This window comes from Atractosteus spatula, chromosome 2, assembly GCF_055471065.1.
Source record: "Atractosteus spatula isolate fAtrSpa1 chromosome 2, fAtrSpa1.hap1, whole genome shotgun sequence".
Lineage (NCBI taxonomy): Eukaryota > Metazoa > Chordata > Actinopteri > Semionotiformes > Lepisosteidae > Atractosteus > Atractosteus spatula.
In genome coordinates this window covers 69,358,593-69,383,503 of record NC_142707.1, presented here as the reverse complement: position 1 = coordinate 69,383,503, position 24,911 = coordinate 69,358,593, and the positions used below count along the sequence as shown (strand labels likewise).

The 24,911-nt window shown below is 44.1% G+C and overlaps 1 protein-coding gene across 1 annotated transcript; it reads right to left on the bottom strand.

The window, feature by feature from the left end:
* Positions 1–721: 721 nt before the first annotated feature.
* On the bottom strand, positions 722–24,861 carry orc3 (origin recognition complex, subunit 3). The gene is made up of 20 exons (XM_088940192.1): positions 24,769–24,861; positions 23,363–23,417; positions 22,079–22,176; positions 20,969–21,113; positions 20,435–20,539; positions 19,860–20,029; positions 17,996–18,135; positions 16,419–16,578; positions 14,708–14,821; positions 13,472–13,605; positions 11,578–11,641; positions 11,027–11,143; positions 10,325–10,404; positions 9,020–9,153; positions 7,632–7,729; positions 6,901–6,998; positions 5,944–6,085; positions 4,983–5,099; positions 4,418–4,497; positions 722–2,200 (listed from the first exon to the last, which is right to left on the bottom strand). The coding sequence occupies exons 1-20, from the start codon at positions 24,790–24,792 to the stop codon at positions 2,095–2,097; spliced, it is 2,181 nt and encodes a 726-aa protein (XP_088796318.1). The 5' UTR covers positions 24,793–24,861; the 3' UTR covers positions 722–2,094.
* Positions 24,862–24,911: the final 50 nt, after the last annotated feature.

Here is a 24,911-nt window from a genome sequence, read left to right as displayed (position 1 = left end):
TTTACAGTCTTGTTTTTTCATTACACTGAAATGTTAGGATTTAAATGTCAGTCCATGAAAGTAAATGAGTTGGAACCTTCTCTAAATACCCTTCTCATCTGCTGCCACTAACATCCATAGTGTCCACCCATCCATCTTCTGATTTATCCAATACAGGGGGGGCAGAGTCTATCCTGGTCAGCTCACCCCTTTGCCCCAGGGATGGAGTTTATTCAAGCAGATGTGAATAAAATGCTAATAAACTACATACTTTTGCTGTAGCCACACTTCTGAGCTGTATTGTAGCCAAGACCAAAGCTGGGTAGTAGATGCCAAAGTCTAAAAACCATGTTCATGATTATATCTTTTATGCCAGAATTTTCATAGTAATAGCTATGTGAGATTTTAGTGGTGGTGGTTAAATAGGGTGGAATTGTAGTTTCCGTATTTTTCAATGACTCAGACTTAAAAAGTGCACTAAAAATTGGTCCCCAGCATTACAAAAAGTAACAATTTATCATGACAATTTTTCAAATTCTGAATCTAGTGGTGATATGGTACAGAAAGTAAGAGTTAGTGAGGATTTGGATCATGTTATTCAAGTACGATGAAGCCTCTACTCAAACCTTCAACCAATTTAGTCCATTTATGAACAGCAAATTTCAAAACCAGTACCTAATGAAGGAGAAATGTGCTCCTCCAAAACTTTCAACAGATGACATGACAACTGAGAGTTGTTATTTTGTCCATTACATTCTGTGTATTCTCTCTTTATTCTTCATTAACTGGCTTGTATTGATTTCTCAGAGCAGTTAAATGCAGACACTGCAGAGAATATGTACCATAATATTCCCCTCACCCTCTCTCGGTGCTAAACATAAGCACACAGACAGCAAGCGGATGTCTGGCCCAATGGATGTGAAAGTATCAAATCGCACATGAGCAGTATCGGTATCACATAGTGCCAGACAGAAAATGTTCATTCTGAGCAGGATAGATTACAGTAGGTTTTGACAGTAAACAAGAACGGTGGTACCAAAACAGTTAATCCAATTTAAGAATATTTGAAGTGACAGAACCATTTGAAACACCCTTCTGGCTATGGAGGGTACAGGTACATGTTTGCCCTGCGATGGACTGGCATCCCATCCAGGGCGGATCCTACCTTGCACCTGTTGCTTGTCAGGATAGGTTCCGGCTTCCCCTGCAACCCTGTACAGCTGTTTAGAAAATGGATGGAATTTCAATGGAACACACTATAATCCGATGTCAATGCTGGTTTTCCTTTCATGCCCACCATAACTGCCCACTGTATGGACTTCATTTCCAGAAAGCTGCCCCAGCTGGTGCTGTACCTGAAGGAACTCCCACATTCTGTGGAACCACAGCTGAGCCAAGCCTTAATGGTGGAAACGGCACTGTCCGTCACTTGTAAGAAAGTAACTGCAGTCTGGACCCCCATTGATCAACCAAAAGTAAAAAAAAAAAACTTTTTTTGAGCAAAGAAGATGTTAAGTAGGTAGAACCACTTGGGCAATACAGTTGGACAAATGCTCCACACAGGCATCAAGATGGCACAGAACAAGGGATTCCACGTTTTCTTGTTTAGATTTCAACACTTTCAGCCTTCACCGACATATAGCACATCTATACTTCATGAGAGCCACCTCATAAAAATATCGAAAAGCTACTGCACTGTAGCGCATTTGTTTGGATCCAGCTGCTTGTAAATACTGTTGTTCAGATAAAGAGCACGAATCTAATGATCTAGAGGGCCATATTTTCTTGCATCCCTCCTGCAGAGACCCGGTTTTAATTCTTGCCAAACCGCTTTAAGTTCTTAACGTGTTGTGTATTTTACATCATTTCCGGAGTTTCTACCTTTAGAACCCGAAGGACGCCACAGAGGCGATTTTTCTGGGAAAAAAAAAAGGTTTAATTTGAGGATAAAAGTAGGCAGGTTATTTCAACGGAATTCTTTTCATTGTTTTAATTTTTAAAAAACGATTAGCACGGCATCCTGCCAGTTACGAAGTCTTTTCCGAGTGTGTGGGGGGAGAAAAAGCCTGGGTTTACTACATTCAGTACCGAAGGGGGGCGGGGGGCTACAGCGGCCTAGCAGCCCCCCCAGGTCAGTCGTGCCACGTGGTCCGTCTTCTGCTTCGTGTTTTTCACAAAGCCGAGGAACTCCAGCTCCGACACCGCCCGGATGAAGCGAGCACTGCGGGTAGGCGTTGAGGGAAAAGAACGGAAAAGTGGCCGTCTCCTACTGCACACGCTCCTGCGCTACACCGCCGGCGGCTCCCCCCCCTCCCAACTCCTCGGCAAACTTCTTATTCTGGAACGGAAACAGCTGGAGTTTCCTCACCCGTAAGGAGAAGCACCTCAGGAGCTCAGACCTCCCCGCACTCTTAAATTAACGGTGCACGAGAAAAGTTCCGTGTAAAGACGTGGTAATTAGTGTAATTTAAAAACCTCGCCTGCTCGGGAGGGTGTGGTTACAGAGACAGCAGAAAAGGAGGATTTAGACTGGAGGAGGATGTGGGGGCAAACTCGCCTCCGGGGGGGGGGGCTGGCGTCTGCTGCCTTTTTTGTCCAGCCCGAGTCGTTAATTAAACATTGACCTCATTATTTTTTTAGACGTATACAAAATGTTGCTTAACGTCTTCTACAGTTGATCATTCCAAATACCCACTTCATTTAAGGTAGTTACTAAAGAAACATCCCAGAGCCGAAGAATGTAACGAAAAGAGATTTGTGAGCACAACCAATGAGATAACATTGCGTTTAAAAAAACAATACTTGTTTCTTTACAGAAGTGTCATTGCATTCATGTCTGTGCAAACCGACACAGAAATACTGTTTCTTCTCCCTTCAAATGACAAGTTTCCTGTGTAATTCTAAATTCAAATGTATTTGATGTAAGCACAAGAAGAAAGTTTTTGTGCTTAAATATTCAACGATTGACCAACACCTACAGTAACACTAGCAGTCAACCAACAGTAGGTACAGGTCTTACTGTGAAGGCATTGTAAAGCTGTTGAACGTGTAAAGATAAGGCAACCTATCAACATAGTTTCCATGCTTAACATGAAGAATGAAATACGTTTAGAAAGCCGTATCTGTTTAGGAAATGGTGAAAGAGACACATGGGTAACCCAAGAAAGCTCAATCACTGGGTGTAACACAAGACCCCTACGCGTGCTCCTTCTGACCAATTAATTTACACAAAGAGGAGCGTGACAATATTCTCCTGTTGTTAATGACAATGGTACTTTGCATGGGACATTATTGCATATACAGTATTGATATATTAGGCAATATTGTTCACTAAGTAATTATTGCAATTAAACACAATGTTATCTCATTTAAAGGCAATATTATCTTCTTTAAACAAATGTTTTCCTGTAGTGTGAACAGGCTTCCTTAGGAGGGCTCGGTTTGGAACAAGACAGCAGGCCCGACCAACACCCCCAATTGAACCCCAATCCCCCTGACAATACAGGGAAACTTCCACAGCGAAATTCTTGCCACCCATCTCCACACACACTCATGAGCATGAATGCCAAGCGTGGATCCTTTCACGTAAAGCAACATATTAAAAGTAGTTCAGGTGGGCAGCTGCGTCAGCATGCGTAGGCTGCAAAGGAACAAGTAATAGGTTTATTCCATGCTGAAAAAAAGAAGAAAGAGAACACAACGTTTCAGCCGTGGAGCCTTCTTCAGGTGTGAACCCTCACACCTGAAGAAGGCTCCATGGCCGAAACGTTGTGTTCTCTTTCTTCTTTTTTTCAGCATGGAATAAACCTATTACTTGTTCCTTTGCAACATATTAAAAGGCTGAGGGCCACTGTTCATATTACTGTCATGAAGACAGTGGGATAATACAAGTGTAATTCCTGCTCCAGTTAATGAAGTCAGGTTAACTGTGCTTCAATACAGTTATCATGCCTCCCTTTGCCGAGCGCAATTTAAAGTTTTTTTTTTCCTTTGGGTGGATTTTCTGATGGCAATAAAATCATAGGGTAAAAGCCGGGAACAGATCAAAACTGCACTGCAGACAGATGAGACTATTCAGATTCCATTTTCACTGCAGCCTGCGAAGATGATTTAGAAAAAAAAATCAATAAAGCCTTGCTGATAAAATCTGATGTTGAAAAGGGCAATCTCTAACCAATGGTCCGTATCAAGATAGCCCTCAAAAACTGAAGCTCTGAAGCTTTTAACGGTTTTAAATTAACTTCTTAAACCTTGGGGATATCAAAAATGTTCCAAGGAGAGTGGACGTTTGGGTCTCAAAGCACTGTACCTGCATTTCTGTATTTCTAAAAGATGTTTTTTTGAAACAACTGAAATATCCACTTCTGAAACCCAGCATACAGTAAATATTAACAGCAAAAAAAGACTTTCAAGCTCTCACGTAAGTGAGAAAGGATACTGCTTTTCTTCGTCAAATTTCCCAGCCTCAGTGCCATCACGGTCTTTGCCTTCAGCTGCTGCGACAACTGTTCTGTACGCCTGTCCAAAGCAAACCCATGCACAGGAGTGAGTCCTGCAGTGCAGCACTTCCACACACGGCAGAAAACTTCACCAGCTATACCACACGAACTGTGTGCAAAACAATCAATGCACATCCCGATTTGTTGAAAATATGTGGGCCACATACAATACACAATCTGTTCATTTCGGACTTTATACTATATATACTGGATGGTACTGCTCCGTTCTTTGAAATCTATATGAACTGAAGGGTACCTAATACCTAAGGTGACGTGTGTAAGATTACTGGATAACAAAAGACAGCGGTCAAAAAAACAGTTTCACATTCTTTGCTTAAGTGCCTTCATTTCTGAACAAAATTCCAATAACATGGGTTAAGACCATGCAATGTCTATAATCCACCCCAATACAATTTTGTGCCCTTGTCTTCTTGGCGCTTTTGGTTGAAAAGCCCACCAACACCCAGACCCCCAGACCTTGCCCCTGTGCGGTTTGTTCCCTACCTCCAGCCAGTCGTACAGGTTGATGAGCCTCCCGCACTCCAGATGGAGTTTATACACAATGCAGATGTCTGGAGCTGCGTTTGAAATGGCCCCTTCTTCACTCTTCAGCACGTCGTTCTGCAAAATCGGTGTTTTTACAACTGGTGAGCCGTCTTTCCTTCGGCAGGTTCAACGGGTTGCACAGGAATTTTAGAGACAAGCGAGAAGACGCCAGATTCGCAAAAAACAATCTCTCGGCACTATCATCACAGCAGTGGCAGTGTACTCTGAAATACCATTTAGAGTGCTGTACCAGAAAAAAAAGCACTTGAGATAAACAATCAAATATTAAATATTGTGCTCACGACATGACTACTTCTGAACAATACCTGTATTTGAGGCTACCCTAGGCACAGGGCAAGGACTCGTGAACTAACTGCAACTGCACAGATTTCAGTTACGCTCTGCCACTGATTAAAAGCTGTTTTAATTCAACTTGCAACTGAAAAAAAAAGCACATCCTCCCTTAAAAGTTGAAGAGCTTGTATGCAAGGTAGCTAAAGATGATAAAATCTTGAGTGGCAACGAATTAACGAAGGCACAGTATATAGCACTCTAAACCAGAGGTTAACAATCCTCGTCCTGGGAAGACGCACTTTTCGATTTGTATCCCTCCTGAGCGCTCAACTATAATAACCGAGCCCCTAACGGATGAAATTATATGTTTAATCTGAGCCCTTTGCGTTCAGCTCCTAAACGTGCTGGAGGTTGACTTTTAGCTATTCGCGGCTCGTGAGTAAGGTCTCCAACGCTCAAGTGGCGAGAGATCTCGCCAGGTTTCTAAGCCGAGCAGCCGGCTGGTTCAGTTAAGGATCTGTTTGACTCAAGAGCTGGGCTGTGGGGACCTGCGGCGAGAGCATGGGGCTCCAGGACCGGTGCTGGGACCCCCCATGCGCGAAGAGGAACGAGTAGGGGGCGTCACCTGGAGGTAGCAGCAAGGGTTGCTGAGGGCGGTCTGGATGGAGGTGCGAGGCGCAGCGTTCAGGCGGCAGCGCACAGTGACGTGGGAGCTGTAATAGCACACCTCGTGAAGAGCCTGAGCTTCCGGAGGCACCAGGTGCTTTCTGGGAGGAGAGATGCAACACGATAGTTAATTTACAAAAACTGCCAACACCTGTTTCATTAGGACGAAACTCCGAAGTTCTGTACCTATACATCATGCAGATTTAATAATAATAATAATAATAATAATAATAATAAATAATTGCTTACACTTATATAGCACTTTTCTGGACACTCCACTCAAAGTGCTTTACAGGTAATGGGGATCCCCTCCACCACCAGTGTGCAGCCCCACCTGGATGATGCGATGGCAGCCATAGTGTGCTACACTATGCTCACTACACATCAGCTCTCAGTGGGGAGGAGAGCAGAGTAATGAAGCCAAGTCATAGATGGGGATTATTAGGAGGCCATGATTGATAAGGGCCAATGGGAAATTTGGCCAGGACACCGGGGTTACACCCCTACTCTTTTCGAGAAATGCCCTGGGATTTTTAATGGCCACAGAGAGTCAGGACCTCGGTTTTATGTCTCATCCGAATGACGGCGCCTGTTTACAGTATAGTGTCCCCGTCACTATACTGGGGCATTAGGACCCACATGGACCGCAGGGTGAGCACCCCCTGCTGGCCCCACTAACATCTCTTCCAGCAGCAGCCTTAGTTTTTCCCTGGAGGTCTCCCATCCAGGTACTGACCAGGCTCACACCTGCTGAGCTTCACTGGGCTGCCAGTTGTGAGTTGCAGTGATATGGCTGGTGGCCACCTAGATTTACTGACTTTTCAAATCAGCCACATGCTTCATTATCGGGACAGCTCAGCCAAGGTGAATGTCAACACACACCGACGTTTGTAAAGCAAATTTAAAAAGCACTTACTTGACAAGGGTTTCTATAAAGTCGAGGGCTTCATTTCGGAGAACTTCAAACCGGCTAAGTTTTTTCGTCCTCCTGGATTCTTTCATCTCCAGCAAAGTCTGGAACGAGAAGCGTTTGCTTCTTGAAGTTTACAGATAACACTAAACATCTGCAGTCATAAGGACAAAAAGTGATGGCTTTATCAGAAATTGATGCAGTTCAATATTTATTCAACGTCGGACCGATCTTTGTGTTGAAATTGCTGGGTCTCCGCAACACTCGGAGGTCATGGGTGGACAGCGAGCCCTGAGGTCTAACAGTTTAAAAAAGGAGCACATTTTCAAACTGAACATGTTAAGAAAGAAAGCTTCATGTCAGCCACAGGCAGAGGGACATCCCCACATCGACCTCTGATGTGCCTAATGTTGCGGAAATGCACCAGGTTTGTGAAACCAGCATTTTGTGCTTCTACACCAGCTATTCAGTGGTAACAATTCTTCACTGAAAGAAGTGAAATCAAAACCTTCACAGGCAGTATGCTGCTAATGCGACGGTGTTGTATTATACACAGACACTACACTGGTGTGCTATTTTGATGCAAACAACAAAAATACAGTCGTGATCCATCAAGCAAGGGAGTAAATAACTCTCTGCTCTCAAAAGCGCCTGCGGCTCATGTTGGATTGTACTCGGGGGTAAACTGTCCAATAACACAAAAGAAGCCCCCATCGCTCGTGAACATGATTCCCTACCCTCTGCAGGTGGAACAGGTCCGTCTTCTTCTGCAGACGGTGGCGCGGGGAAGCGTCTTCTCCTTCCTCTGCGCACTCTCCCTCAGCAGAGCGGTCTTCTGCGCGGACAGGAACACATCAGAAAAACCTCCCCCCACCCCAGCTGAGGAGCTGACAAGGGCGAAGTCCCAGGGGGTGAACTCGGCCCCAAGCCCTTTCTCCAGCACCGCACTTCTATGACGAAGAGCCGCTGGGGACTGAAGATGCGCCCCTGAATGCTCACGCACTGTTGTTAAAAGCGCCTTGGCATGCTCTCGGATGCCATCCCTCGATAGTTATGGCTCACAGTCAATATGCTGTCTGTTGTTGCTACTTCTGCGCTGCTTCTTATCCAGTGGCTAAGTGCGGGTCGGCAGAGAATTCCTTAAAGAATTTTTCATTCTCCAGTCACTGTTTGATTCAACTGAGTGTCACCTCATCTGTCCCTGTGCAAAAGTAAGGCCATACTGCGACGTGTTCATTCATGTTGAGCAGTCTCGACTCGAAACGGGCAGAGTACACTAAATAAGGATAACTTGGCAATTGTCCTGTTTTTTCAGAGCTTTGTACAATTAAATATGTTTCATTTCATCTTTCCCTGTACAGAAATGACAGTACAGGGATCGTAACATGTTCATTCACATTAAACAGGATTGATTCAAAGTGGGCCAAGTAAATTAAATAAGGAAAACTTGGCAACAGCTCCTTCTGTTTGTTCAAAGCTTTGTACTGTTAAATACTTCATATTTCAATGTACAAAATACACTGTAAGTAAACAAATATTCATCAGTGGAAATGTTATAACGAAATAATAGCTTTATGTTAACACTTTGTACCTAGTATAAATATGGATCTAAAGCAGTCTAATGACATTTTTTACACACAAGTTTTAAAACTTACAATATTCTCAAGGGCAACTTTGTTCAGCTTTGATAGGTTAGAACAGGAAACTACCCCTGTGAAACACAGATGAGAAATGGGACACCCCGAGTGGGAACACCCATACGAAGGGCACGAGACTGCAAGTGTGGATACTGGGACACAGCCAAGGCCTCCTGCACCCTGTGTACCAGGCGGGTGCGTCAGATCCAGCTGCCCACTGAGGTAAGGAAAGAAAGTTCCCCTTTCACAGAAATAAATGCAACAAGTCTCCCTTACACAGCTCCAGCTGCCAGTGGGGTACATCCTTACCCTCCCTAAGATCATTGTCAGGTCTACAGAAGGTGTATCTGAATGAAGGCCTACAATAAGGCTACATGTAGTTTTTATTCTTGCGAGAAGCATGAATGATCTGAATCGGGCGTCAGAAGCACCATAATTACAACCCAACACCGTTTTATGTGCAATCCAATGGCGATTCCATAACTTACTGTCCAGCTGCTCAAATCTTCCGATGAAATCGTTCAGTTGCTCCGACACGCATCTCAGTTCCTTTGACTTGGCAGATTCCAGAATTCCTGAGCATTGCCGTAAAGCTGCCACAAGCTCGTCTTTCGCCAGTATCCTAGGAGAAATCACAGTGTAATCTATAAACCTGGCGTTAACAGGATTAAGGTTAAAAACTGGAAACATTAATGATACTGACCCCACAAGACCAATAAGGCATTTCATGTAAAAGGTACCACATTATAAAGTTACAGGAAAAATGTATGGGATACTTTATGTATCACTTGCATGGAAAAAAATTTTTTCCAGTTGTATCATGAATGGGGCGGGGGTGGAAAGGGAAACTAAAAGTAATAGACAGATCCAGATGTCACATTATATTGGAGTCCTGGAGACCTCGCACTGGCTTCCTGTCAAATTCCATGTGGACATAAAAACCCTCCTGCTCACCTATAAGGCCCTGCATGGCTTTGCACCTCAGTACCTGTTTGAACTATTAATCGCCCTACTCCCCACCTCCGCTCTTCAAATTCTGCCCTCCTTACTGTCCCCCAAGCCCGTCTACATTGTATGGGTGACAGGGCTCTGGAACTCTCTCCCCAAGGACACTGGAAGCTCTGGAACTCTCTCCCCAAGGATATCAGAGAGTCACCTTCTCTAAACTCCTTCAAATCCAGACTCAAAACCTTCTCCTTTAGAAGAGCCTTTACTGAACTGGTTCCATTCTTTACCCCTCTGCTCCTACTTTTCTTAGTACCACCATCCACGGTCTCCTCTGTGTATTGTAATTGTGTTTTATCTGGTGTACTCTTTTTATTTATTGTTGTTGTCATTCTGTAAAGCGCTTTGAGAAGCCACCTTTAAAGGCACTATATAAAATAAAGTTTATTATTATTATGGTATAGGACAGAAATGATCAGAAGTCATTTTGGCTTCAGAAGAGTTACATTACAATCACCCCCCACCCTTCACACTCACAAAACCCAGACTTTTCTCAGTTCCACAAATGGAAATAAAAGTTTAAACTTTGCTGGAACCAGTAATTATCTTGTAGGGGAATTTTGCCCCGCGAGCACAACAGAGTACTCTACTTATAAAAGGCCGAAGACGGAGAGCTGTCTCTCGGGAGCTGTGCCGTTCGAGTTAGACAATGAGGTCTTCCCGTGACCCTGCTGTCCAGGCCCGCCGGCGTCCTCCCACTCGTCAGAAGTCTTTTCACCCTCCCCTCTAAAACCATTTCAGGCACAGGCGTCCTCGACAACGAGCCCAGTCCCTCCGGACACATTTACCTCAGCAGCTGGAAAGCGGAAGCGTACTCTTCACATTCCCAAACGTTCCTCTCCAGACATGCGACATGCAGCTCTCGGATCTGAGGACAACAAAACAAAAACAGGACGTGAAAGGATCTAAAACCGACTACAGGGCAGCCAGTTATGCCAGTGCGTGTGTGTGCGAGATGGGTGAGGCAATCTTTTTTTTTTTAATTCCACAAGTGGAAAATGCCCCTTTGTATCTGAACAAATTAGTTTAAAGCAGAGCAAATGAGACAGGACACTCGTTATTCCTTTGTCTCAAGCAGCTGTATATCCACTTGCAGTTGGTTTCCGTTTGTTTTCTTTAGTAGACCCCATTCTTGGCTATCAGCTTGACACTGAGCAGGTATTTGGTATTTGGGTTGATGCGGTCAATTCCTTCGAGAATTTTTTCCAAGACTTGAGATCTTAAACCGCCAGGTCTTTTCTGTGCTAAAGAGACTGAGATTTTATCCTCTCGGAAAACTTAATCTTGCATCTAGCAAATCAGGTATTTCTCAAATCATGTGATGCAGTAACAAAAGTAAGCAGGCGAAAAAAATCTCCCCTCTTTTAACTTGAGAAAACTAAACACTTTTCTTTTTCCTTCTGGGTCATAAAGTCTGTTGCCTTTGCAAATTCCTGAAATATTTTACAATTTCATTGAGCGTAATCCCTCTTGCATCTTTCCGTGCTCACCTGTTTGCCCAAGGGGTGCTTTGGAAGGGTGGCAGTCAGAGTGTGCAGGCACCTGAGGACAGGGTAGTACTGCTTGTGGTAAGTGTGAAGATCTCGAAGCAGTCTTTGACACACATCCTCAAATGAATTTTAAAACAAAAGAATACATCAGTCTACATCACAATCCACGCTATCGAACAGCACGACGTGAAAACTAATTTTACTCATTATCGAGCTCAGAGGACACTTTAAACTTTATGATGCTAAGGTTTTGTCACACAAAATCTTATTTTAAATAAGGGGGTCAGCCATGAAAAGAATTCACTGCAAACGCATGCCAAGAACGTTATCCACTGAACACCTCAGAAAGAGATCAAATCCTTAAAAAAAGGTATTTTAAAAGTCAAGAGACACATGACAGCACACAACAGGCTGCCTAATGTTCCTTTCAAATTTTCATAACCTTAAAAAATTACCTGAAATAAAAACCTCAATAAAAATAAACTACAGACATTACAATTAGGGAATTGTGCTGATCTATGAGTAGTTCAGTCCCCTTCCAAATTATTTACCTTCAAGTGCTGATCATTTGTTAACAGCTTAATCTGCTCTTGAGGTTCCTGATTTTCAATGTACCTGATGAAAAATGATGATCAGAATGTGAGAAGCAGTATTTGGAAAAAGTCTAACTGTGAACATGGTAAACTTTCAGCACAATCAGAAACGTTCCGATCTCCTCTCTGAGTGAGCAAAAAAAACTTTTGTTCTAAGATATACATTTAAAAAGGCACATCTACTAAGTATAAAGTGCATGCATTTCACAAATATGTAGAGAAGCTCCACTTTATATAAAATCATAAAACACATATTGTGCACTTTTTTGCATTTCATCATTCTCATTCGTCTGACAAGTTGCATATTGATCCAAGGATGTCTTCCAGCTCTTTCTTGAAAGATTCCTGGGACTCTGCTTCTGAAACAGGCTGGGCGCTTTGTTCCAGACTTCCAGATCCTTTTTTCCAGGAAGTATCTCCTGCCTTGGGCTCCAGCAAGGAAGGCAGTTTTGTTACCTGCATTATCTTTATCAATATCTCCAAAGTTTTAAAACGTCAGCAAATCCTCAAATATTGTAATTTTACATTTCACAATGTAAGCAGCAGTACATTGCATTACATTGGGGCAGTGCAGTGGCACTGTGGCTAAGGATCTGCGCCTGTGGCTGGAAGGTTGCCGGTTTGAATCCTGCGTCCGGCAGAGGAATCCTACTCCATTGGGCCCCTGAGCAAGGCCCTTAACCCCAACTGCTCCAGGGGAGCCATATAAATGGCTGCCCCTGTGCTCTGACCCCAAGTTTCTCTCTGTCTGTGTGTCTCATGGAGAGCAAGCTGGGGTATGTGAAAAGACAAATTCCTAATACAAGAAATTGTATATGGCCAATACAGTGATCTTATTCTTATTATTAGATCTAAGTGACATACCATCCTTGAGCTACAGGCTGTTAAAGAACTCTGTCCATGTTTACTTAAATCCTGACAAATGCCCACAGAAAATCAGTTCCCATTTGAGACTATTAAAATAGACTATACTAGCTTATATAAGCAAGAAGGTCAAACAAAGTTTCATCTGACTTTTCATCAGCAGATGCCATGGAGCTGGTCCAGCATTAGATGGTTACTGTACATGCCCTGTACAGTGACTGAAAGGCAACACTCGGAGGTTTTGACAGTTTCAAATGTCATGGGAATGAAGAACCCAAGTTCACGAGTAGTATTTCTGTAAACAACTTCTGCTTTCCCTTCAGATAAAAAAAAATATGAAGAAAAACTCCAGTTCAAAGCACACTTTGCAATACACAGTTGACCCAGGGCGATTCTTAAGTGAGTCAAAAATTAAAATAAAAACAACAAATGATGGTTGGAAAGCTTCTTCCAGTCTCCATGAGGCCCTTTTAGTGTCCTTCTAAAAACACAAAACCCTAACAATCCTTTACTTGATTCCTGTAATTCTCATGAACTTTTACCCAAACCTATCTCCATTCATTCAAGAAAATTGTGTGGTCACTCTCAGTCATTGATTATTTGTTCTTTACATATGACAGGGTACAGCCTAGAGGTGGTGCGTGCCAATTAAAGTTTAAAAACCAAATATCAGAAGAAACCCAACGATTTTACACACATGATGGGAAAATGCACTGTTTCCCTTACTAGAAATTCTGTAAATGAATTGCTTTTCACAAGAACTTTGTGCTTTAAAAAACAAACAAACAACCGAGGGAATATCGGAAACTGCAATCAATAAAGTATTTTAAGTTCTACTCAGTTACCATGTGTAATATTGTAAGTAATAGAGAGGGTGAATATTGTAACCAAAACCCCATTAATATGAAGCTGGAGATCTAAAATCGAAAGGGGCCTTGATGGTGCAACTGAAGACAAGCGCCAGTAAAGCGCCAGGGCTGCGATGTACCTCATGAACGACGGTAGCCGCCGCACTCCCTCGCAGTTCTCGTGGCTGAGCTGCTGGGCTCGAGACAGGGCTTCTCTTTTCTTGCAGCACAGCACACTCAGGGGCGAGCTGTAGAAGTGCTCCAGCAGGGCCAGCTGCCAAGGCAACAACCCCCGTTCAACACGAGCGGACGCGGCGGAGTCAAGCGGAGCAAAATCGCCCCCGCACATCGACACTGTTCATGCTCAAAGGGCAACTGCGCTCCCGGTTTCTGGGGCTGGTTATGGAATCTCGATAGCAAAATAAATTAATTGACGGTACAGAACAATCTGACAAAATCTGCAAAAACACACGATCTTTGTGAATGCAACGCATGGTCGCCGTGTTGTCGCAAACCCCTGGTCTCGCTACGGGCAAGAGCACGAGTTCGCAAGAATTGTGACGTGAATCGGCCCTTCCTGCTCACTAGTCACTGTGATGACTGATGTACTGTAACGTACGAGTGAATAAGTACAGGTTGTGCAGCAGACATTTCACTGCAGAAATGTTCCAACATGATCTGCACGCAGAGTTACCAAGTAGTATTTTTTGGCAAAACTGTCTTCGAAGTCAAGAGCAATAATTCTATTGGGTTAAAGCAATGTCTTCACAAGCCTGCTTGTTTACAATGTAATAAGACGTCATCTGACTTTTTGTTGCCTCACTCTGAATTGCAGAATATGGCGCTTTGCATACCTGGAAATTAGGTCTATTTTGTGATGTAAATTGGAGGTTTTACAAGGTATTGTGCACATTTTACTTTCATTGTGGTTTGAAATGCACTCAAGGCTGATTCTTTCAAACCAGAACAGCAGGGAACACAGGAATGAAAGTTTCGGTATAAATAACAAGACACATCTTTTTACAATTTAAGGAGACTACAGAGTAAATCTGAGATTGGTGATGTCTGTGGGCTCTTCTTTTGTGTGAGCTCTACAGATTTCCAAAATCAAGATCAGATCTCATATGAGATGAGGGACAGTTTGAGACAGTTTGAGAGTAAAGACAGTGAAAGCTCTATCTTATAAACTACCTATTTATATATATTTTTTTTAATTAAATCCATTTCATAACTGAGAAGAAATAAAATCAGACACTCAAACCCATTATCTTAAGGGAATTAATCCTCACACTAGGAACCTCACTGAACTCCCAGTATCACCTGAGCTCAGTCATATGTAATGGCAAAACCAGTAACATCTTTCACCTCTACCTCACCTGCAGGCCTTTGATGAAGTTCCTCACTGAGAAGTCATGGTACAGAAAAATACCAATGAGAACACGCAGCACCTTGCCACTCAGCTTGAGAGGGAACTGTGTGGTCAAAACAAGCTGTGGAGGTGAAGGGAAACAAGAGTTTATTCAACCTGTTTGATAAAGCAAATCAAACACAAAGGCAAAGGCTTTGGAGTCTTAAACATCATACAGTACAGCCCCATTTGAAAGTCTCATCGTGAATATTGGTGATATGCTTTGTACAACATGGAAAACAAATTTGTGACCTATGACCTCACCCGGCTCAAACATGTAACTTGGTGTAGAAATCGGAGTCTGGCCTGGTGCTATTACTCCAGAACTGGCTTAAGGGAACTTTAAACAGGCAAGTGCTGTTGTGCATGACCCCTCAGAAAGAGCTGAAAGGCGGAATAACAATCAGGAATAGCCACTGGGCCACAAGTGGAATGGTGGCTCGTAAACCTGTTCATGGTAATAACATACTGGTCTTGGACTATACAACCCTCTGTAACACTGCTGCAATTCAGGGTACTGTGGGAAATACACCTTGTGTGCCTCTCCTTTAGTGTTCTCTGGGAACGTCCATTTCCGTCACCATTAAACTCATCTCAAACCATCAGTGGACTGCACTGTGACTCCTTGCGGTCCTTCACTGGGACAGCACCCTTACCACCTATTTCCCACAATTTGCTCAGGTGTCCACCTTCGGTTCTGTTACAGCATAGAGATTCACCTACAGACCTTTTGTCCACATTAGTCCAAATACTGACAAACTGCCGATAGCAAAATCAGTCCCAATTAGAGACTATTAAAATTAATCTGTACTTTAAAATGAAGTATAAACAAAGTTCAAACAAGGTTTAATTTTGGCATCCCCTTTATTTTCAACTACAATAACTAAGACGTGAAATGAAAAATTTCCTGCCAAATTTTGTATGAGACAATTAACCACCACCTCCTGAACACTGAAGTATTATTAAAGAAAAACAAAGATACACAAATTAAAACATTAGCATTAAAGCTGCAAACGTACTACACCTCAGTTTAATGGGAACAAATTAAACAGCAGATTTTGTCAAGCAAGTCGGAACACAATAACCTTAAACAAAACTGACAGAGTGGTCCTGTGACCTAAAAAGATATCTTCGACAGGAAAATACTGGGGGTACGCTGCTATATCTGGCGGACGCAGATCGCGAGAAGACAACTCGCCGTCCAGTGTATACAGAGGTACGACTGAACAAACGTGACACAGCCTTTATCAGAATGCAAAACCCCAAAACATACTGAACTAATACACAGCTCCACAGGAAGTTTTCACTTGGATGTTCCCATAGCAATGGACCAAGACAGCCCCCCCCCCCCTCGGCCCCACTGCACAAACCAGAAACATCAACCCCCAGTCTCTCTCCAGGCACAGATGCTTCTCGTTCAGAAGGGGAGCAGAGACTTGTGCAGCAGAACCCAATGGTGACAAACAGGGGCTGAGGCTGATAAACAAAGCTCGGGTGCGTACATCTTACCGAAGATGAGGAGCAAGACCAAACAGCCCGGTTAAACTCTAGACTGTGCCCAATGGCCAGTTCCATAAAGAGAGCGGCCTCGTACAACAGCTCCTTCAATATGGTCCCACTACGTGGACGATCGCGGCGTCACGCGGCCGCTGAGCCCGAGCTCGGCGCTCCCCGGTTACCTTGTCGATGACCATGGCCAGGTGCTCGGTGCAGGGCACAGACTGGAAGAGCTCGATACACAGCAGGGAGGACACCGAGTGGGGCAGCACGTGGTGGATGGTGATCGGGGAGGTGGCAATCCCAAAGACGAAAGTGAGGGGCAGCTTCTGGATGTACTGGCTGGTTTAGACGGACACGAAAGAAAGCGAGGACAGTTTCATTTCTCTGGTCTCAGGTTAACGTCTCTTGACCCGATGTCTACTTAGGCACTGGGATGTTTAAGCCACCAAGCTAAAATGAGCTAAGAGGGGATGACGGACCTCCTGTTCGGACCCTGCTTGATGCTTAATGACCGAGGTTGAGATCAGCGAGTGATCACTAACAGCACAATCTAAAAAATATTTTTTTGCTCCGTTTCTCAGCGTGTACACTCTTCTACTGTGGTCATGGAAAAACCTCTAACCCATTAAACCGTTTAGTTACTGTAAGTTTCTAATGTGTTCAATAGATGATTCGTGAGACTGCAATCTTTCACTCAGATGCCTTGTCATTACTCCCCCTCATTAAATAATTTTCTTGACGTTTTTGGTCGTAAGAATTGACAATGAAACAAAAAAATTTCCTGGGGTACAGACATTAAACCGTTTCAATACTTGCACCATTCGGCAATCTCCTGCAGAGCTCCTCTGGAAAAGTTTGGAAGTTTGGTTTTCATCATTCTTCTGGAAAAGCAATCATTACCACATATTTCCCAGAGGTCCTCTTTACACAATTACGCCTCTCATCTTGTTCTGAAATAAATCTGGCCAGCAGTCTGGGTTCTAAAAGTCACGTTCAACAGAGAGATTGCTGCGAATGTCAGAGTACAGTTCCTGCTGCCTTTTCACATCACATCCACCTCTTCTTCCTCCTTCCTCTGCTCCTCAACTTTACTTTCTGAAAGTTTCCCTAACTTTGCTTGCGTTCAGCGGTTTTGGTCGACATCCACTGTAAAGCAGTGTCGCTTACAAGCAGCCTGCTGTGAATACACTACAACACGTGTAGGCTGGCGTGTGTGCATGGACACCTGCTCTTTACATTCCCCATGTGACACAAGATTCAACGTTCACGCCGCGTCACGCAGATGTTGAATGAGGAATCATATAAAAGATGTTACTCAGAAATCTGCTCTGTGCTCGCCGGTACATGTTGCCTCTACCATGGCGTTGATGAAGGGGGCCAACTGGACTGTGGGGCGCAGGACAGCTGCCCCCTAGTGACTGCACCTGCAGGTCCTCCCATCTGCACCTACAGTTGTCTTCACCGCTACTATCGTGCATCCATTGCACCCAGAGAAAACCCACATGAAATTAGGGAGAACATGCAAACTCCACCAGGTTAGCAACCCATCTGGAATTTGAACCCAGGGTCCCAGGGAAGCAAGGCAACAATGCTAACCATTGTGCCACCATGCTGTCCAACACTAATTATTTCACAAAACTTAGATGGCTCAGGAATGTTTGTGAACGCAGATGACCTTGGATAAGAGGTGCTAGACAAGCATATAACCTTAAGAAGAAGAAGAAATTCTGGAAAGCTCCAGCTTCTAATTTCTTACCTGCAAATGATGATGAAGTCTTGCAGCACTCTGGGGTTGAAGCTCTCGAAGTCCTTAAAAATCACCACAACGGGCGGGCTCTGTCCGACACTGTCACCAGGAGAACCGCGGCTCTTACACGGAGAAGGCACAGCAGCTTTCTGGACAAAACCAGGCACAAAGGAGGAACACCATCACACCCACACCCTTATACAGCATGTACTGTACTGTATGTAACCAACACTCACATGTCTCAGTGGAGCTAAAGACATGGATACTGGCATCCCGTGTCTGAACACGGCTATTTCACCTTCAATTGTAACTGCACCCTGATAGGATGAAACCTCCTTCAGTTGTCTGTGAATAGACACACTTCATCAGTTGTGTCCTGCGTTTCTCATTATACAAGCTGTGCCAATAACATCACGGACCACTGCTCTACAAAGATGTCAAACTGTTCCGTTTTGCCAAAAGGAATGAAACAAACGTGTAAGGGTACAAGTGTATCGAACAGATATTAAACTCATGGTCTGATACTAATTAATGCGTCTTGGAAGAAAACTTGTCAATACTGGCTCTCTTTTCCTCCTCCTGTGAAGTGTAGCAGGAGACTGGAAATGTTCTGTTAGGAGAGGGGAAAAGGGTTCTTAACAATGTAGAAATAAATGAGAGGCAATGTTAGCACTCCTATGCACAAAGATCAATTTGCACCTACCACCACCACCAGGTCAGCTCAAGTCTTACACCTGCATTCCAAAAGTTATTTTTCAGTGTCACCGATTTCCAAAAGTCATATAACATTCATTCCACATCTACAGCGGTAACTAAAAGCCGTTACCGTTTCTAAAGAGGGTGTCTGGCGAGACATCTGCTTTCAGTATTGCATAGAAACACATCTCAAATTAGCAACCTTACAGCTGGTAATAACATACTTGAGGGAATAATCTAATTACAGACGTTCATCTGTTCCTTTATTCATTTTATTTACAAGTAGTGTAACAGTATTACAGACATTGATATTAACTTAATATGATGAAGTGTTTGGTCTGTTCTTCTAAAAAATTATTGGCCCTTGCGTCTATTTTCTTTGCATTTTTTTTTAAATTTAGAAGTAGTAGTTTGCATGCTTTTTTTAAGCTCCCAAAAGGATCTTGTGATGAAAAATACTGTCATAATGTACACACTGTACACTGTACACACTGTAGCAATGTTGCATCCCTGAAAATCCAAAATGCGAGCTGTGACAAGGGTTTGGGATGGCAGTGTCTCACAAGTCACTTGGATGAGCTGAGACCCTGGTCCCTACATCAGCAAAAGGATGCACATGGCAAAAAATAAAGGTCAAATGATGGGAAACTAAGCATATTCTACGATTATCAGAATTATTACTTAAGGAAGAAAGGACTGAAGCCTTCAAAATACAAGAATAAATTAAGGCGTACATTACTTGATGGAAAAAAAAAATCTGTTTACAACAAAAGCCCACTGCAAACAATTTCTGTGGCTCTGCTGGTGAAGAGATTAATTCACCATCTGCTGGCATTTCACAATCAGGCCAGACTAGGAAAACCAATGGGGGTCAGTTAACATCACCACAAAGCACTACCTTATCACTGGTCGGGTATTTCAGAACAGCAGGCAGTTTGGCCAAGACAAATGTGGTCTCCACCACTCTACACTTCAGCAGAACTGGTTCCCAAGACGAAGAGAACAGCTCACAAAGAACAGGGAAAAACAGACTGACTTCAGTCCTGCAAAAGCTCCCAGGGCTACCATAGCTCTGCTCCACTCAAAACAGTCTATCCAAAGCAGAACGGAAACTCAACTCATCAACTCAGTCTTTTTCTTCAGACCTCAACATAGAAAAAATGCGCAAGCATCCTACCTTCTGGACAGCCTGGTACCAGTCGCAAAGCGTGGCCAGGGAGCAGTGCGCCCGTTTCCTGGGCAGGTCCGCGGCCTCGGACAGAGCCGGCTGCTCCTCCTCTTCCTCATCCAGAGACACAGTGCAGCCCATCAGCTGCACGAGCACCTTCTGGACCATCTGCTTGAGGGCTAAGACCACACACACACACACACACACACACACACAGGCGGCATTAAACACTTTCCACAGCAGGACGCCTGCCAGCCCAGGTCAGGTAAAGACTCAAGGCCAACCCCAATCAAACTGCAGACATGGAGATCACGATCATGTGCAGCGCTGGTCACCAAGGGAACACTCATTTTTACACATAAAACACTTTACAGACCTCCACCACTTCAACAGAGTCGCAAGAAAATAATGATTTCTAATGAGGTCTGCCTCAAACCTTCATGACGACACATTCCAGTACAATTACTGAAGCCAATTATTTATTCAATCAGTTGAGAGCATCGGTTTTGGATTACAGTAGAAAACTGCACATGTCCTGACACAGATCTCCCACACATCCCTTAACTGAACTATCTGCAACGCACCAGAACACTCCTTCGACTGCAGGGAGACCACAAAGGGCGTCGCAGACTGCTGCAGAAGCTCAGACAAGCTCCGAAGGGTCACGTCGTGGTCAGGCACGTTGACCCCTTCAAGAGGAAGACAAGAGAGGCGGGCTGCTTTACTTTTCAGACAGATCGGCTGTGACCTATTCCCATCATCACCTGCAGTAGCTCTGCACAACACTCAAAATGTTCAAATCCTATCTGAAGCATCAGAAGGGGGGAAAAACAGAAAAATGACACTGAATCATTACTCTGGAGTTACCCATCTTAATTTTCTTCACATATAAAGTGCACTGCATCACTGAAATGTCATTCTCTTGAAATCTTTCCACAGTGTTTATCGTCTGAATCCCGGAGGACTCTTCAGCCCCATTCTGAACCCAGCAACCTCTGACGCATTAACTGACTTTGTGCTTTTTGACTCATAAATTCTCTTGCTTTTAAATACTGACATACGGTCCCTCAACGCCGCCTGTACCAGCAGGTCACTGCGTCGCGCCTGACAGGACTGACCTAGCACCAGAGCCGCAGTGGGGATCTCGCTGGACCTCATTCGGGACGCCCAGTCGTCCGCAGTCGACTGGGAGGTGGCGGTGGACTTCCGGGCGAACTCCAGCAAGCGGTCCAGTATTTTCTTATTGAGCTCTTCCTGAAATACCTGCGTATGAAAGGAAGTGCCAATCTGTTTTTAAAAAGGTAACAAAGACCAAGACAGCTGGAAGGATTTGCATTTCTCTTCTTAAAAATCAATAAATAACGGGAATCACAATTTTTTGAAACCCTCGTGATTTTGAACTGGGCACTGCTGACCACACAAGGGGAAAGACGACATTGACAGACACTCGCCGTGAGGCGCTGTGAGCTCCACGGTGACTTACAGCACCGCCAGCACCACGCGGAGAAAAGAGTAGGGGTGTCACCCCTGGCCAAATTTCCCCCTGGCCTTCACCAATCATGGCCTCCTAATAATCCCCCTCTCTCTGAACTGGCTTCATCACTCTGTTCTCCTCCCCACTGAGAGCTGGTGTGTGGGGAGAGTACTGGTGCACTATGGCTGTAAAGTGCTACATTACCTGTAAAGCGCTTTGAGTGGAGTGTCCAGAAAAGCGCTATATAAGTGTAAGCAATTATGATTATAGTACCATCAGCACCACGTGGAGCAGAGACAAGAAGACAGGAAAGTTTACTTGGGAGGGGAGGCTATTCCTTCCATCTGGGCCCATTTTGCAGCTAATTGACCCCAAGGCTGCTTCGCGAAGGAACTTGAGTTATTGGCTCGAGTTATCGGCTTCAGCCTCAAGGCTGCTTGTTCCAGACTCCCACGGTGCTAAGAGCAAACGAGGGCCTCGGCTTCAGAAGCACGTCCACACGGTCATTGAATGGCTCGTGCTTCACCGCGTCACCTCCTGCCGACGTGCCCTGCAACCTCGCAGGCCCTCGGCAGTGCGTCGGGGGCTGCTGGCCGAGAGCGAAGTCATCGCAGGCCCACGTCCGCCCACGCCCAGCGGCGTTCCGTTCGGCTGTGGGGCCCGCGCGAGGAATCGTAGTGTCTTTTGCCCGTACGCGCTGTGAAAGGTGTGGACTTGTGGGTTATGGCTTCAATGCCATGGCAAGAGTCCTCACCTCAACCTCCGTCTTCATCTGTTCCCATAGCGACTGACAGGTCTGGAACCGCAGTGTACTGGTCTCCGGGTCAATGTTGTCATTTTGAAAGTAGTCCTCTGAAAACCAGATTGAAAACATAAAACAAATAGGTTTTTTTTTGGGGGGGGGGGGGGGGTAACCTGTCACGCTGTGAGTCACGTATAGATAAAATACATACAGCTTTAAATTGTGGTTACTTTGACAAATTTTACTAACTTATTAGCTGCTCCATAGCCTGTGCTAAACACATAAACAACAAGAAAAAATATTTCCATAAAGTATGCTTTTCAAAAACTAGAATGCAGCTAGATATAAATAGCTAGACATTCTATACCATATTTACAATGTTTTAAAACCAGTCAAGAGTAAAGTTCTTCTGAAGTTCATATAGTATTAAGGAATTATATTGCCTTAGAGAAAAAAACTTGGGAATTTTCCTGTTTTTACATCAATCATCAGTGCTGCATTAAACCCAATTTGAAGCAGACACCATGGACAGTTTTACTTTCATGCCTTTTCCATCAGCTTTGAGGCAGGACCTTGACTGTCCACTCAAGGACATTCACCGTCTTTAGGGGTATTTTCTCTTCATTAAGATTATGCAAACTTGGAACCAGTTCTCATTCCAAACCATCCCATAGCCCAAATGCAGCCAGATCTGTGCAAATATCTCTTGTCCACCCAGCATTCCAGTGCTGGACTGGCCTTTCCAACAGCCCATTGCCAATCCAGTTGAACACTTTGGAATGGGTTGGGTGCTTGTGTTCCACACCTACCTTCTCCACCACAAGCCCCTGCAGCTTTACAGCCCTGACAGCATCACTGAACAACTGGACATCTGTCAGGCCATGCCTATTGGATCGCAGGCACCCGCCAGGACCAGAGGTGGACCCACGGACGGGCATCAGTGACGCCTGCGTGATTTCAGGCCACATGGTACTACGCCAGCAATCCGTGCCAGCGTGGCCTGCGTTTGTATTGCTAAACCTGCGTGGAGCCATGAAACAAGCTGAAGTTGTGGGGTAGCATTTTTACTGCCTCTCAGCCTTTATATAAAAACGGTATCGGCAAAACATAAAAAAAACAAGCAATTACTGTAACGATGTCTGAAATGAGGTCAGAAGTCTGTTAATAAGACAAATCTAGACTTCTGATTAGCACGTATACTCTGTGTGTTATTAACACCATCAGTTAAACAGCAACGATGACACTTCCATAAGGCAATGTGATCAACACTTGAGAGGGAGCACAAAGATCACTCACCTATTGTTAGAGTCCTCCTCCTCTTCTTAGAACTTGGCTTAAACACAAAGCAGCCCTAAAAATAGACATTTAAAACATATTGGCACAATCAGGGTTTTAAGGAGTTTAATTACTCAGATATTTTTTCACTGTTTTATTTTCATTTTTCTTCATATCAGACAGAAGCAGCAAACAAAAAGAAGGTCAGAAGTGCACAACAGGCCGTCCAGAGCTCACAGGCCAGACTGCATTCATCTTGACAACCTCAGCACACACTAGCATGGACCGACTGGCAGCCCCCCCGGTCTACAAGCAAAACACAACCTGTACTTTCCCACAGCTTGCTGCACTGCTGCAGTAAGCACGTAATTAACCCCGATCTGAATGCGCAATGCACATGTACTAAGGCCCATGAAGTCCAGCAGGATCTGGAGCTCTGGGGGTTGCAGTCCAGCTCAGACTCCTCAGGGCTTTACCTGAACTCAACACGGCACAAGTCAGGGAACTACAGTTTCTATTACAATTCATGAAGCAACCAATCAATGCTGACAAGTATAATACAGTGATAAGAACTCCATGAAGTATCTGTGCACTAAAATTTAACAAATATAAGGAGTGGGATAAGCCTAGATTATGCAAATCATAGGTCATTCAAGTTAGCTGGCAGCGTTTCCCAACAGGCATTCAACAGTAGGTTTGACACAAAGTATTGACCTGGACGTCATAGATGAAGCCATAACATCAGCCAAGCCTTGTAGTTTAACTAAGACACAGCGCTAACATAGTGTCTGTAATCTCGATAATAGGATCACCTGCGTTGGATGATTTGGAACAGAACCATCCAACATAGAAACGCAGAGCGCAGGTTCTTGACTAATATGGTTCACGGTCTAATTGTCCATTTGTAAAATTTCTGATTATTGGGTCAGAATTTCGCATGGTCTCCCGGTTATTAAGCAGGGAGAAGTACCAGGTTCACCAGACCAGCCCTGTGAACCATCCGTGAATTCCACACCCTGGCCGTTCAGACGTCCAAAATCTCCGTCCTTTACAGTCTCAGAAACGTAAAACGTAAATTGCTTTTTTTTGCAGCTTTCCAAATGCTTTAAGTTAAATTCACAACCATCTACTGCAAGATGTGCCGAACACCACTTAGTGCCTAAAATTAAAACAACAATGTAGAGATAATGATCAAATAGCATCTAGACACCTCAAGTCCTAATTCCAACATCTGCTCTAGTAATCAAATATGTAACACATACAGAAACAGAGCAAACGCTTAGCCCCCAAACTAACTTACTACCTTGCATAAACGCACGATTTAATAAAACAATGTTCTGACACTCGGGTGAATTCACTTTCATAAAACATTAACCATTTTTTAAAATGATAAGAATACTAATACGAAGAAAATATTTCAGCATTACCTTCGACACGGAAGAAGTGGCCATCTGTAAGCTCTTTCAGCCTTAAAAAGAAAACCAACTCCTCTCTCAAAAAAGAGCAGCACAAATGTGTTTTCCCGCGGTAGTGACGTATGAGGTCACGGTGGGCGGATTCGGAGACGGAG